This window comes from Panthera onca, chromosome D1 (assembly GCF_046562875.1).
Source record: "Panthera onca isolate mPanOnc1 chromosome D1, mPanOnc1 haplotype 2, whole genome shotgun sequence".
Classification (NCBI taxonomy): Eukaryota; Metazoa; Chordata; class Mammalia; order Carnivora; family Felidae; genus Panthera; species Panthera onca.
Window position 1 is genome coordinate 47,827,224 of NC_138348.1, and position 11,949 is coordinate 47,839,172.

At 41.6% G+C, this 11,949-nt stretch overlaps 1 protein-coding gene and 1 non-coding gene across 2 annotated transcripts; both read left to right on the top strand.

Moving 5' to 3' along the window:
* Positions 1-307: 307 nt before the first annotated feature.
* EIF4G2 (eukaryotic translation initiation factor 4 gamma 2) lies at positions 308-11,686 on the top strand. The gene is made up of 24 exons (XM_060604435.1): positions 308-387; positions 498-526; positions 578-720; positions 2,123-2,187; positions 2,524-2,589; positions 3,239-3,379; positions 3,920-4,022; positions 4,764-4,895; positions 4,984-5,050; positions 5,138-5,289; positions 5,541-5,651; positions 5,832-5,915; positions 6,006-6,104; positions 6,363-6,504; positions 6,607-6,767; positions 7,113-7,226; positions 7,786-7,911; positions 8,061-8,165; positions 8,254-8,469; positions 8,558-8,816; positions 9,130-9,334; positions 9,470-9,681; positions 9,776-9,897; positions 10,856-11,686. Exons 1-24 carry the CDS (start codon positions 308-310, stop codon positions 10,919-10,921), a joined length of 3,000 nt encoding a protein of 999 aa, XP_060460418.1. The 3' UTR covers positions 10,922-11,686.
* Positions 7,279-7,417, top strand: LOC132662664 (small nucleolar RNA SNORD97). Its single transcript, XR_009602679.1, has one exon. It is a non-coding gene; the product is annotated as a small nucleolar RNA SNORD97 (small nucleolar RNA).
* Positions 11,687-11,949: the final 263 nt, after the last annotated feature.

Here is an 11,949-nt window from a genome sequence, read left to right on the forward strand (position 1 = left end):
GGAGGGAAATCAAGGCTCCTTGGGGGCGCCAGTTTAGATCAGTGCTCTGACTCGCCACGGACCGGAATCGGGTAGGGTAGGGGAGAAGTGAGTTCCACCCCCATATTCCCGGTGAGAAAACGAGGTAGAGGGGAAGAGGGCTACACAACTCGAGCAAGGGTAGAGTCAGGGAACAAAGAGGAGGAAGATGAGACAGCCACACCAACGCAGACGCAGAAGGGCTCTCCGACTTTACGCAAGTGGCCCGCATCTCCACGGTACTCAGCTCCCCTTACGCCACTGGCTTGGTCTCAGAGCCTTCGCGAATATGGCTTTGCGCACTGCGGCGGGGCTGCGCCGCAACCGAGCTTGGCCCTGTGACTCCTCCCCACCGCTCTACGCGGATTGGTGGTAGACTGCAACCAGACTGCTGATTGGGTGGCGAAGGAGCCATTCGGGGCGGCTCTGGTGGGTTCGGCTGCTCCAGAGTGATAAGTTCGGCTTCAGACACGCCTCAGCGCCAGCAGCGAGTCGGAGCTCTATGGAGGTGGCGGCGAGTACCGGGTGGTGGCTGCGGCAGCGACTCCTCTGAGCTGAGAGTTTCAAGTCGTTCCCGACTCCTTCCTCCCCCTTCCCTCCCCCTTTTTTGTTTTCCGTTCCCCTTCCCCCTCCCTTCCCTGTCCCCGACGACCGGATCCTGAGGAGGCAGCTGCGGCGGCAGCTGCTGAGTTCTCGGTGAAGGTGAGTGGAGCCGCCGCCGAGTAGAGCGCTCTAAAATGGCCGCCGTCCCCTGGCCGCTTCTTCTCGAGCGGTACAAAATGGCGGCCGCAGGCGGAGCCGGGCGGGGCGGCCCTTGTTAGCGTGTTTTCCGCGCTCCGGGCACCTAGAAATTCTTCTCCTTTGTTCTCCTTTCCCGTTGCTGATGGAGTAGAAGGAAACCGGGAGCCGTGGCGTCCCCCGGCCGTCATCGTGGCTGTCGGTGGCCGGGGTCAGGGCGGGCCGAGGCGCTCGTGTGTTCGGAGGGAGAGAGCGTGGCGGGGCCGCGCGCGCCCCGGCGGGGAGCGACGTGCAGGCCGGCGGGGAGGGCCCGGCCGTTGGCGCGGGACCAGCCGAGGCGTAGGAGTCCCGGAGTCCGTCCTCCCGGCTGGGAGGCGGTATGTGAGGCCCCGGTGCCGGCGGGGAGCGGGCCCTGCCTGGGACCGGCGAGGGTAGAGAAAACTAGGATTTGCGTCCTTTTGTCAGCAGGGAAGGGAACGGAGAAGCGGCTGTCAGTCCCTCGGGGATTTATGCGGAGGGAGGGGGCCCGCTCGGAGGCGGCGGGTGGGAAGGAGGCCGCCTTCCTGCCTGGAGAACAAAGGGCCGGGCGCTGGGCCGGCGGGGGCGGCCTCCGCTCCTCCCCGCCGAGGCTTGCCCCCAGCGGCTTCGAGAGGAGGCTGTCGGAAGCACTTCCCTAACTTCAGCCTGGGTGGGAGGAATCCACTGCTCTTTTGTTCCCAGGAAGGGAAAAAATGGGGCGGAGGTTCCTGCTGCCATGTTGTTGCCGGTGTCTTCCGCCTGCTGAGTGCCAGCCACCGTACACCCATGTCCCTCTCGCATCTTCCTGGATGCCCTGTGTGCGGAGGGGTTAAAAGAACGGACAGTGTAGGAAAACTGCTGAACAGCCTTTAGTCAGGTCTTATTCGGCCCGCTGGGCTCGTCGTCGAGGCAGTGCAAACTTAGGATATTTTCCACATAATGTGCCCATGCGGATAAGTTAGGTTTTCTGTTCTTGATATCGGTGCTCAGCTTTCAAGAAAGTAGAATGTGGCTTTTTCAAAGATTCGTTGTTCACAGTTGAAATGCTGTCTCTTGTATTTGTGAAGGTTCTTTGCATCTTTGAACATAAGGGAATTTCCAGGTGGCTAAGCAAAATAATTGTCCACTTGTGTTTGAGTACGTTCTATTTTAGTCTTAGGAGATCTGCAATGCAGTCAAAGTTCAGTTAACTGCAGTGCCAGGATCTGAAATAAATTCTAATTGAAGGAAACTTCATAGATTTGTATGTTAGCAGTGTCTAATTTTGGTACTCTTTTTCATTCTAGGTTTTTCATTTCTCCCATCCTCTTCCCTCCCCACCCCATCCATTAATATTATTCTTTTGAAGATTCTTCGTTGTCAAGCCGCCAAAGTGGAGAGTGCGATCGCAGAAGGGGGTGCTTCTCGTTTCAGGTATGTGGAGATTTATTTTTGGCAATTGTTACCAAGAGACCAATCACAAAATAAGAATCCCCACGCTAAGTAATTCTGACTTAATATGCTGCAAGTTCAATGTATAATGTGCCACGTACATTTTTTTTTTTTTTTTTTTTAAGTTCTTCACTTCTCATTATCTTTTTGTTTGTCCCCTGAAGAGTAGTTGTCAGTGTTTTGACTTTCCTTTAGGCCCAGTTTCCTCTTCGTCTGTAGTGTAATTTCTGAAATACAGAATATTTAAAGACACCCTTTAGCCCTTTTAAGTGAGACAGGTGGCATATGGATTTTTAAAGAAGTTTTTCTTTTAAATAGTGCTTCTTCGGGCGGAGGAGGAAGTAGGGGTGCACCTCAGCACTATCCCAAGACTGCTGGCAACAGGTATAGTAAGTGTGTAGAAGCCATGAGTTGCCATAGAACAGATTTAGTTTAATAGTATTTCACACATATAACAATGTAGTTCTAGATATCGAGAATCTTAATCATACTGGGCATGGTTTCTGCTACGTATCTTAGAATATCAGCTCTTAATTATCCTTTTTGCTAAATTACCTGAATTAGGGCTCTCGAACTGCTCTTTATCCTTAGCTCTTTGGATTGTTTTCATTAATATTCAGAAATCAACAATTACTATTATCAGCAGTTACCTGTACTAATTAGTGGTAGAGCTGTATGCATGCAAGGAACATGGTCACACAACATTAGAAAATGTTGGTTCTCAAGGTGTGATTCCTAGAACCACCAGCATTGGCATCACCTGGGAGTTTATTAAAAATGCAAATTATCTAGTCCTACCCCAGACCCACTAAAACAGAAACTGCGGGTGGGCCCAGCAATCTCTCTTAACGAGCCCTTCAGGTGATTCTGAATTTGAGAAGCATTGATTGCGAGTTGCTTAGTTGTAAGGGAAACTGAAAACATGTAAACTGCTTATTCTATTTAGAAAGATATCCGAGTGGGATGACGTTTGATAAGTGACCGTGCTAGGTTTTAAATCATCTTAATTAGGAATCTTATAAATTTTTACTAGCGAGTTCCTGGGGAAAACCCCAGGGCAAAACGCTCAGAAATGGATTCCTGCACGAAGCACTAGACGAGATGACAACTCCGCAGCAAACAACTCCGCAAATGAAAAAGAACGACATGATGCAATCTTCAGGAAAGTAAGAGGGTAAGTTTATAGATCTGCTTTTTTCTTTCACTAAAACGAGGGAAAAAGAATGAGTTGGCTGGGTTTGTCTCGTGTGTAGGCTGTATTACTTAGAAGGCAATGTTCACGTCCAAAGTGTGTATTTTAACGAATGCCAGTGTTGGCAGTTATCTTAAACTGAAGAGCAGCATGTTGGCTATTTTGAGGCTTGAGGGTTGTTTGTGGTCATTGAGTTAAAATACATAAGCCTTTTTGTCCTGATATTTCCCATGCCTGATGTGTAACCCACTGAAGAAGCATGGAACACATTGGTCTTAGTTCCTGGATTTTAGCCTTAATAAGATTCTTGCTCTCTGACTTTTGAGGTAGTGAGAAAGATTTGTCAAACAGCTGGGGACCCCGAAGCAGGTACAGATATTACCTGAATAACAGCTTTATTTTAACATACCTTTGGTTATATGGGTAGGATGGGTCTTGAAGAAAAAATTAATTTCAAAGTTGTTTTTCAACTCTAATTTTTTGTGTGTTGCCTGACACTTAGTATGATTCCTTTCTCCCCAGCATACTAAATAAGCTTACTCCTGAAAAGTTTGACAAGCTATGCCTTGAGCTCCTCAATGTGGGTGTAGAGTCTAAACTCATCCTTAAAGGGGTCATACTGCTGGTAAGTTAAAAATTGGCTTAGCTGAAAGGGAGAGTAAAATAGTTAACAGACCCAAGTTTTCTGTACATTGTTGCTTAAAACTTGGAGGCGTGAGCTACGTGTTTATTGAATTGTGATGGTGATTTTAAAAATAACCGACTTTTAATGGCATCAGATTTAAGAGGTGGGTTTTTATTTTTTGTGTTGAAATATAGTGTGACAATTTCATATTAGTTTCACATATACAACAGAGATTTGCTAATTTCATACATCACATAGTGCTTACCCCAAGTGTGGTTGTCCTTTGTCCTAAAAGGTGAATTTGTAAATTGTTCATACAATGTTTGGAGAGTTAAATGGGCTAAGCACAGGCTATTCACATTTTTTGTGTTTTTCTTTCTGTGGAAAACCTATTTTGGTCTTGGAGATGAATTGTATGATAGTCGATAATAAGATTTCAGTGTCTGTTTATAGTTTCAGTATCCAAGATATTTTTAACTCTTGGAGGGGGTGGGGGGGCTTTACTTGTATGAGATCTGTATAGTTGGACTTTGTTGGTACCGTGTTGCAGCTAGTGTTTAAGTGCTTGTATTTTCAGGCTGTGTGCTAATAATCATTTTATATGCATAAGGTAAATGAGGCAGAGTTTGTCAGTAAAGTTAGGAGGTTTAAGATCCTTAAGGCTTATAAGGAAGTATTAAAGGAAGGGTACTTTCAGAAGGTTGTCCTATTTAAAAAAAAGAAAAATGCCATTTTCTGTAGATTGTGGACAAAGCCCTAGAAGAGCCAAAGTATAGCTCACTGTATGCTCAGCTATGTCTGCGATTGGCAGAAGATGCACCAAACTTTGATGGCCCAGCAGCAGAGGGTCAACCAGGACAGAAGCAAAGCACAGTAAGTGGTAGTGTTTGCTTGCTTATTTCAAAGTTGATTTGAAAGATTTCATTTAACAAAACCTGCCAAATGTCTTTGTTTCCAATAGACATTCAGACGCCTCCTAATTTCCAAATTACAAGATGAATTTGAAAACCGAACCAGAAATGTTGATGGTGAGAGTTTATGTTTGATACCTAAGTACTATTGGGGATATTGAATTTCATTCTGAATGTTGACTTTTTTCTGTTGTGTATTTTCAGTCTATGATAAGCGTGAAAATCCCCTCCTCCCCGAGGAGGAGGAACAGAGAGCCATTGCTAAGATCAAGATGTTGGGGAACATCAAATTCATTGGAGAACTTGGAAAGCTTGATCTTATTCATGAATCTATCCTTCATAAGTGCATCAAAACAGTAAGTATGTGAATGTAGGCTTAGATTTATCACTGGTTACATGATTATTTGTGGGAGGGGGTCAATTATAATTACTTTGTACTATCTGAGAATGTTGGTAGGTTAGTTTAATATTTCAGAATGGTCAGCAAAACTGCTAGTTAAATGTTGTAAATAGTGACTTGAAGTATGCAGTGTGTTTTGTAAAATACAGGTAGAAAAGTGTTACAACTTAAATAAGATTTTGTCAACACATTGGCATTTTTTGGTAGCTTTTGGAAAAGAAGAAGAGAGTCCAACTCAAAGATATGGGAGAGGATTTGGAGTGCCTCTGTCAGATAATGAGGACAGTGGGACCTAGATTAGACCATGAACGAGCCAAGGTATGTTATTAATAAGTAGCTTGTGTTAATTTTCTTCAAATCAAAGGACTTGTTTTTGTGATATAGGGGATTATCATATTAGCCCATCAACTTTGATTATAACGTGAGAAGTCTTAAAAGCCTTAAATACTACACTTTTGTCATAACATGTTTTAGCGAAGTATTTTTCTCTTCTATTAGTCCTTAATGGATCAGTACTTTGCCCGAATGTGCTCCTTGATGCTAAGTAAGGAATTGCCAGCGAGGATTCGTTTCCTGCTGCAGGTAAAACTGGTTTAACTGTGTTGATAAGCTGATTTCTTTTCTTTGGAAATACTAAAATTAAAACTTACCAGAACTACTTTTAAATTAAAGGATACCGTAGAGTTGCGAGAACACCATTGGGTTCCTCGCAAGGCTTTTCTTGACAATGGACCAAAGACGATCAATCAAATCCGTCAAGATGCAGTAAAAGTAAGATACTGATGTTTTTTTAATCCAGTTGGTTTTAAGTTTATTGAACCACAAGGATCCTATTAACACTTGAGACTCCTCTTACTGGTGGAGCTTATTAATGTTTTTAGTTTCTTGTTTACCATTTGGGGAAGAAATTATATACAGAAATTGCATAATTAGCCCTCCAGTAGTCTGAAAGGGTTTTTTTCCCCCCAAATGAGAATTATTTATGTAAAATAGTGTCTAGAATCAGGTGTTTATTCACTATTTCTAAAGGATCTAGGAGTCTTTATTCCTGCTCCTATGGCTCAAGGGATGAGAAGTGACTTCTTTCTGGAGGGACCGTTCATGCCACCCAGGATGAAAATGGATAGGGACCCACTTGGAGGACTTGCTGATATGTTTGGACAAATGCCAGGTGATTTTGAACAAAACCGTGGTTTTGTTAAAATAAAAAATCAACTTTAAATGTTTTAACAGTAGCAGAGTTGTAAAGAGTTGTTCCTGTATGTATTTTAAGGTAGCGGAATTGGTACTGGTCCAGGAGTTATCCAGGATAGATTTTCACCCACCATGGGGCGTCATCGTTCTAATCAACTCTTCAATGGCCATGGGGGACACATCATGCCTCCCACACAATCGCAGTTTGGAGAGATGGGAGGCAAGTTTATGAAAAGCCAGGTAAGGAATTGCTTAGGCAACAAATATTAAATCCTGCAATACATAGGATTTATTTTTTGCTTTCTTAAAAGTGATATTTTAGGGTCATGTTTGTTTTTCTAAACCAAAGCATCTGTGTGACCAGTTACTTAAAACTGGGTAAGATGCTTATCCTTAAAATTAGTAAAATCACAGCGTTTTTATTTGATAGGACTAGATTTTTATTCTTCCCTTGTTGCATCTTTACTTTGTCTGGGCATATTCAGTTTAGCTTTCCTTATGGCTTGGCTCATCCCTTTGGTAGTTGATTACCATAATTTGTGGACCCCTTTTTATCTAGACTTTCTTTCTCCCTTTCTAAAATAGGGGCTAAGCCAGCTCTACCATAACCAGAGTCAGGGACTCTTATCCCAGCTGCAAGGACAGTCGAAGGATATGCCACCTCGGTTTTCTAAGAAAGGACAGCTTAATGCAGATGAGGTACATTTGCCTATGTTACTTCTATACCATAGTTTGTCAATTCAGAAATCTATTGCCCGATGATTATAAATAAGACGCGTTATTAAGAGGACTTAATGCTGGAGTTCTTTAATTCTTTCTTTTCTGTACTTCTTTTTCTTTCTTTGGATGTCCAGCGTCCTATGAGCGAAGATTATGAGATATGAGGGCAAGTCTGTTAGAATCTTCAATTAAAGCAAAGAAAATGGTTGTCAGGATTGTAATTGTCTTTTTCTGTATATAGAATGACTTAACTATGAGAATAAAACAAGACATTTTCTAGTTAATATTTTAGTGATGCTTATTCTAGGAGAATCCTAGTACAAATATAAGATTTTTGTAACTGTGTATTATTTTCATGTGGATCAGATCTTTAGTTTTCTTGCCAGAAGTTACGTTAACACGGAGCTTACTTTTCAGCGGTCCATTCTCTAACTTCTGCCCTAGATTCTAGGATGTCTGTATATACTGAATTAATCTTAGGATGTTGGATCTAACGTTTACCAACTGCATGTTAACTTTGTTTTGTTTTCAATTCTAGATTAGCCTGAGGCCTGCTCAGTCGTTCTTAATGAATAAAAATCAAGTGCCAAAGCTTCAGCCCCAGATAACTATGATTCCTCCTAGTGCACAACCACCACGCACTCAAACACCACCTCTGGGACAGGTATGGACTGTAGTAGGATAGTATTTTCTATGGTTATGGTATTTTATGAAGATGTCTGAAGATTTTTTTTAGGGTCTTTCTTATAACTTCACACACTTTTAAAAAAATTAAATCATACTTATCATGTTGCTGTGTTTGTTTGTTTTTAGACACCTCAGCTTGGTCTCAAAACTAATCCTCCACTTATCCAGGAAAAGCCTGCCAAGACTAGTAAAAAGCCACCACCATCAAAGGAAGAACTGCTTAAACTAACTGTAAGTTTCAAATAATCCCATAGTCTGATTCATGGAGTATATTTGAGATAGGAAAACACTGAAGAGATTTGGATTGTGTTCTTTTCAGGAAACTGTTGTGACTGAATATCTGAATAGTGGGAACGCGAATGAAGCGGTCAGTGGTGTGAGAGAGATGAGGGCTCCTAAACACTTTCTTCCTGAGATGTTAAGCAAAGTAATTATCCTGTCACTAGATAGAAGTGATGAAGATAAAGAAAAAGCAAGTTCTTTGATCAGTTTGCTCAAACAGGAAGGGATAGCCACCAGTGACAACTTCATGCAGGTGAGCACGCTGCTCTGATTCTGGGAGAACTTTTTTGCATTCACGTTTGAGAACTGCTAAGTTGATTGTGTTGTGTATTCCTTCTAAGGCTTTCCTGAACGTATTGGACCAGTGCCCCAAACTGGAGGTTGACATCCCCTTGGTGAAATCATATTTAGCACAGTTTGCAGCTCGTGCCATCATTTCAGAGCTGGTGAGCATTTCAGAACTAGCTCAACCACTGGAAAGTGGCACCCATTTTCCTCTCTTCTTACTTTGTCTTCAGCAATTAGCTAAATTACAAGATCGAGAATGGTTAACAGAACTTTTTCAACAAAGCAAGGTCAATATGCAGAAAATGCTCCCAGGTAAGAGAATTTTGGGGATTTTTTTTCTTAATACAAAATCTGAAGAGTCTTTAGTATCTTGAGTGGATCTATACAAATCAGACTGGATTATCTTGTCCAGATAATGATAAGCATTACCATAGGTTAGATTTCACCTTTATGAAAAGTGATAATGATTTAACTGCTCTCATTTGATCCAGATACTAAGTGTTTGCTTTGCTGGGTTATTATAAATCTTGTACATTTGGGAAATCATTTGTAAAGCCATTTTCTAGACAGGCCAACTGGCTAAAATCAACTACCTGCTGATGTGTAGATGGTTTTGTCTCTTCAGAAATTGATCAGAATAAGGACCGCATGTTGGAGATTTTGGAAGGAAAGGGACTGAGTTTCTTATTCCCACTCCTCAAATTGGAGAAGGAATTGTTGAAGCAAATAAAGTTGGATCCATCCCCTCAAACCATATATAAATGGATTAAAGATAACATCTCCCCCAAACTTCATGTAGATAAAGGATTTGTGAACATCTTAATGACTAGGTAAGGTAAAGTCCAGGGTTACATTAACACTTGTTTTATTTATTAGAAAAAAGTATAAGGCAAGGGACTAAGGATTGTCTTTCTTGGGCTAGAAAATTTTGCTTTGGGGTTCTGACAAGATCTCTTTCTGTGCAGCTTCTTACAGTATATTTCTAGTGAAGTAAACCCACCCAGTGATGAGACAGATTCTTCCTCTGCTCCTTCCAAAGAACAGTTAGAGCAGGAAAAACAACTGCTGCTTTCTTTCAAGCCAGTAATGCAGAAATTCCTTCATGATCACGTTGATCTGCAAGTCAGTGCCCTGTATGCTCTGCAGGTGCACTGCTACAACAGCAACTTCCCCAAAGGTGAGTGGCCGAGGACAGTAGCCGGACAGTGGCGAGCGTGGGGCAGTTTTTTCCACATCACACTAGATCATGGGGTTTGTGTGTTATCTTTTAGGCATGTTGCTCCGCTTTTTTGTTCACTTTTATGACATGGAAATTATTGAAGAAGAAGCTTTTTTGGCTTGGAAAGAAGATATAACCCAAGAATTTCCTGGGAAAGGCAAGGCTTTGTTCCAGGTAAATCTTGTTGGAGGCATTTAGTCTGCTTTTTTCAGTTTACTTAGTATTTAGTGAAGTACAGGAGGCAAAATAGTTGTAGTTTTATCTGTATGTATCTTTCTGCATGTTTACAAGCTTTGGTAAAAATAGTACAGTGAGGGAAAGCTGTGAAGTGGTGAAAGGCTTCTATCCTAGTGATACATATGTAAGATGTTGGCGGCTAACATTTTTTAGAAGTAAAGCTACTCCCAAAGGTTGAATGGTTGAGTGATTGCACAAGATTGGATTTAAGCTTTTAAAAAAATGTTAGTAAAGAAGAGATTGCTTCTCATTTCTCACATCTTCATTTTCTATGAGTGGAATTCTAGTCCTAGGGGAAGACCTTTATATCTCTGGGGATTCTAAAATCACAGTACATTAATCACCTACAGAGTAGTTGAAAAACCAGTTTCAGAGAATCAGATTTAGCGGGTCTGTGGTACACAACACAGTCCAGGCGATTCTCGTGCTGATTTCATAGGGGATCAGGCTTTGAGAAGCACTGGTCTCTACAGTATTTTCTTCCTAAGGTTCACAGGTGAGCTTTGTGAGCTAATCATTCTCCCTGCCCTTGGGGAATCTGCTAGCAATTCTGGGGTAGGGCTAGAAATCTTTTTAGGGATCTTTCTCTCCTCTCTCTCCCCAGTATTGCTAACATAATTCAGGTTTGGGAGGAGCCCCTGTCCCATACTAAAATGAGCCTATGATGTGATTGGAAGCAGTGTCAAAAAGTCAACAGCTTCCCAAATATAAAGAATAAATCCTCTTTAATAGCCAAGTACTATTTACAGTATGTTCTGAGGCTTTTGTTATAAAGGGTGTACCACCTAAAACTCAGGATCAAGCTAGCAAACCCACTAAAGGAGCTAAGTCAAAACTGGATTTGAGTTTCTCTTTCAGAAGTATGGCTTAATTCTGTTAACTTACAAATTTACAGGTGAATCAGTGGCTAACCTGGCTAGAAACTGCTGAAGAAGAAGAATCTGAGGAAGAAGCTGACTAAAGAACCAGCCAAAGCCTTAAATTGTGCAAAACATACTGTTGCTATGACGTAACTGCATTTGACCTAACCACTGCGAAAATTCATTCCGCTGTAATGTTTTCACAATATTTAAAGCAGAAGCACGTCAGTTAGGATTTCCTTCTGCATAAGGTTTTTTTGTAGTGTAATGTCTTAATCATAGTCTACCATCAAATATTTTAGGAGTATCTTTAATGTTTAGATAGTATATTAGCAGCATGCAATAATTACATCATAAGTTCTCAAGCAGAGGCAGTCTATTGCAAGGACCTTCTTTGCTGCCAGTTATCATAGGCTGTTTTAAGTTAGAAAACTGAATAGCAACACTGAATACTGTAGAAATGCACTTTGCTCAGTAATACTTGAGTTGTTGCAATATTTGATTATCCATTTGGTTGTTACAGAAAAATTCTTAACTGTAATTGATGGTTGTTGCCGTAATAGTATATTGCCTGTATTTCTACCTCTAGTAATGGGCTTTATGTGCTAGATTTTAATATCCTTGAGCCTGGGCAAGTGCACAAGTCTTTTTAAAAGAAACATGGTTTACTTGCACAAAACTGATCAGTTTTGAGAGATCATTAATGCCCTTGAAGTGGTTTTGTGGGTGTGAAACAAATGGTGAGAATTTGAATTGGTCCCTCTTATTATAGTATTGAAATTAAGTCTACTTAATTTATCAAGTCATGTTCATGCCCTGATTTTATATACTTGTATCTATCAATAAACATTGTGATACTTGATAAAGTTGTGTGTGACTTAAGTAGCAACTACAGGTTTAGGAATTACGGTTTAGGAGCACCTGGGTGGCTCAGTGAATTAAGTGTCCACCTCTCGATTCACTATGATCTCATGGGTCGTGATATGGAGCCCCACGTCCAGCTCTGTGCTGACAGCGCAGAGCTTGCTTGGGATTCTCTCTCTGACCCTCCCCTGCTCCTGTACACACACTGTTGCTCTCTCAAACCTTTAAAAAAAAAGATGAGAAAATTCAAGGGGAAGTCTCACAA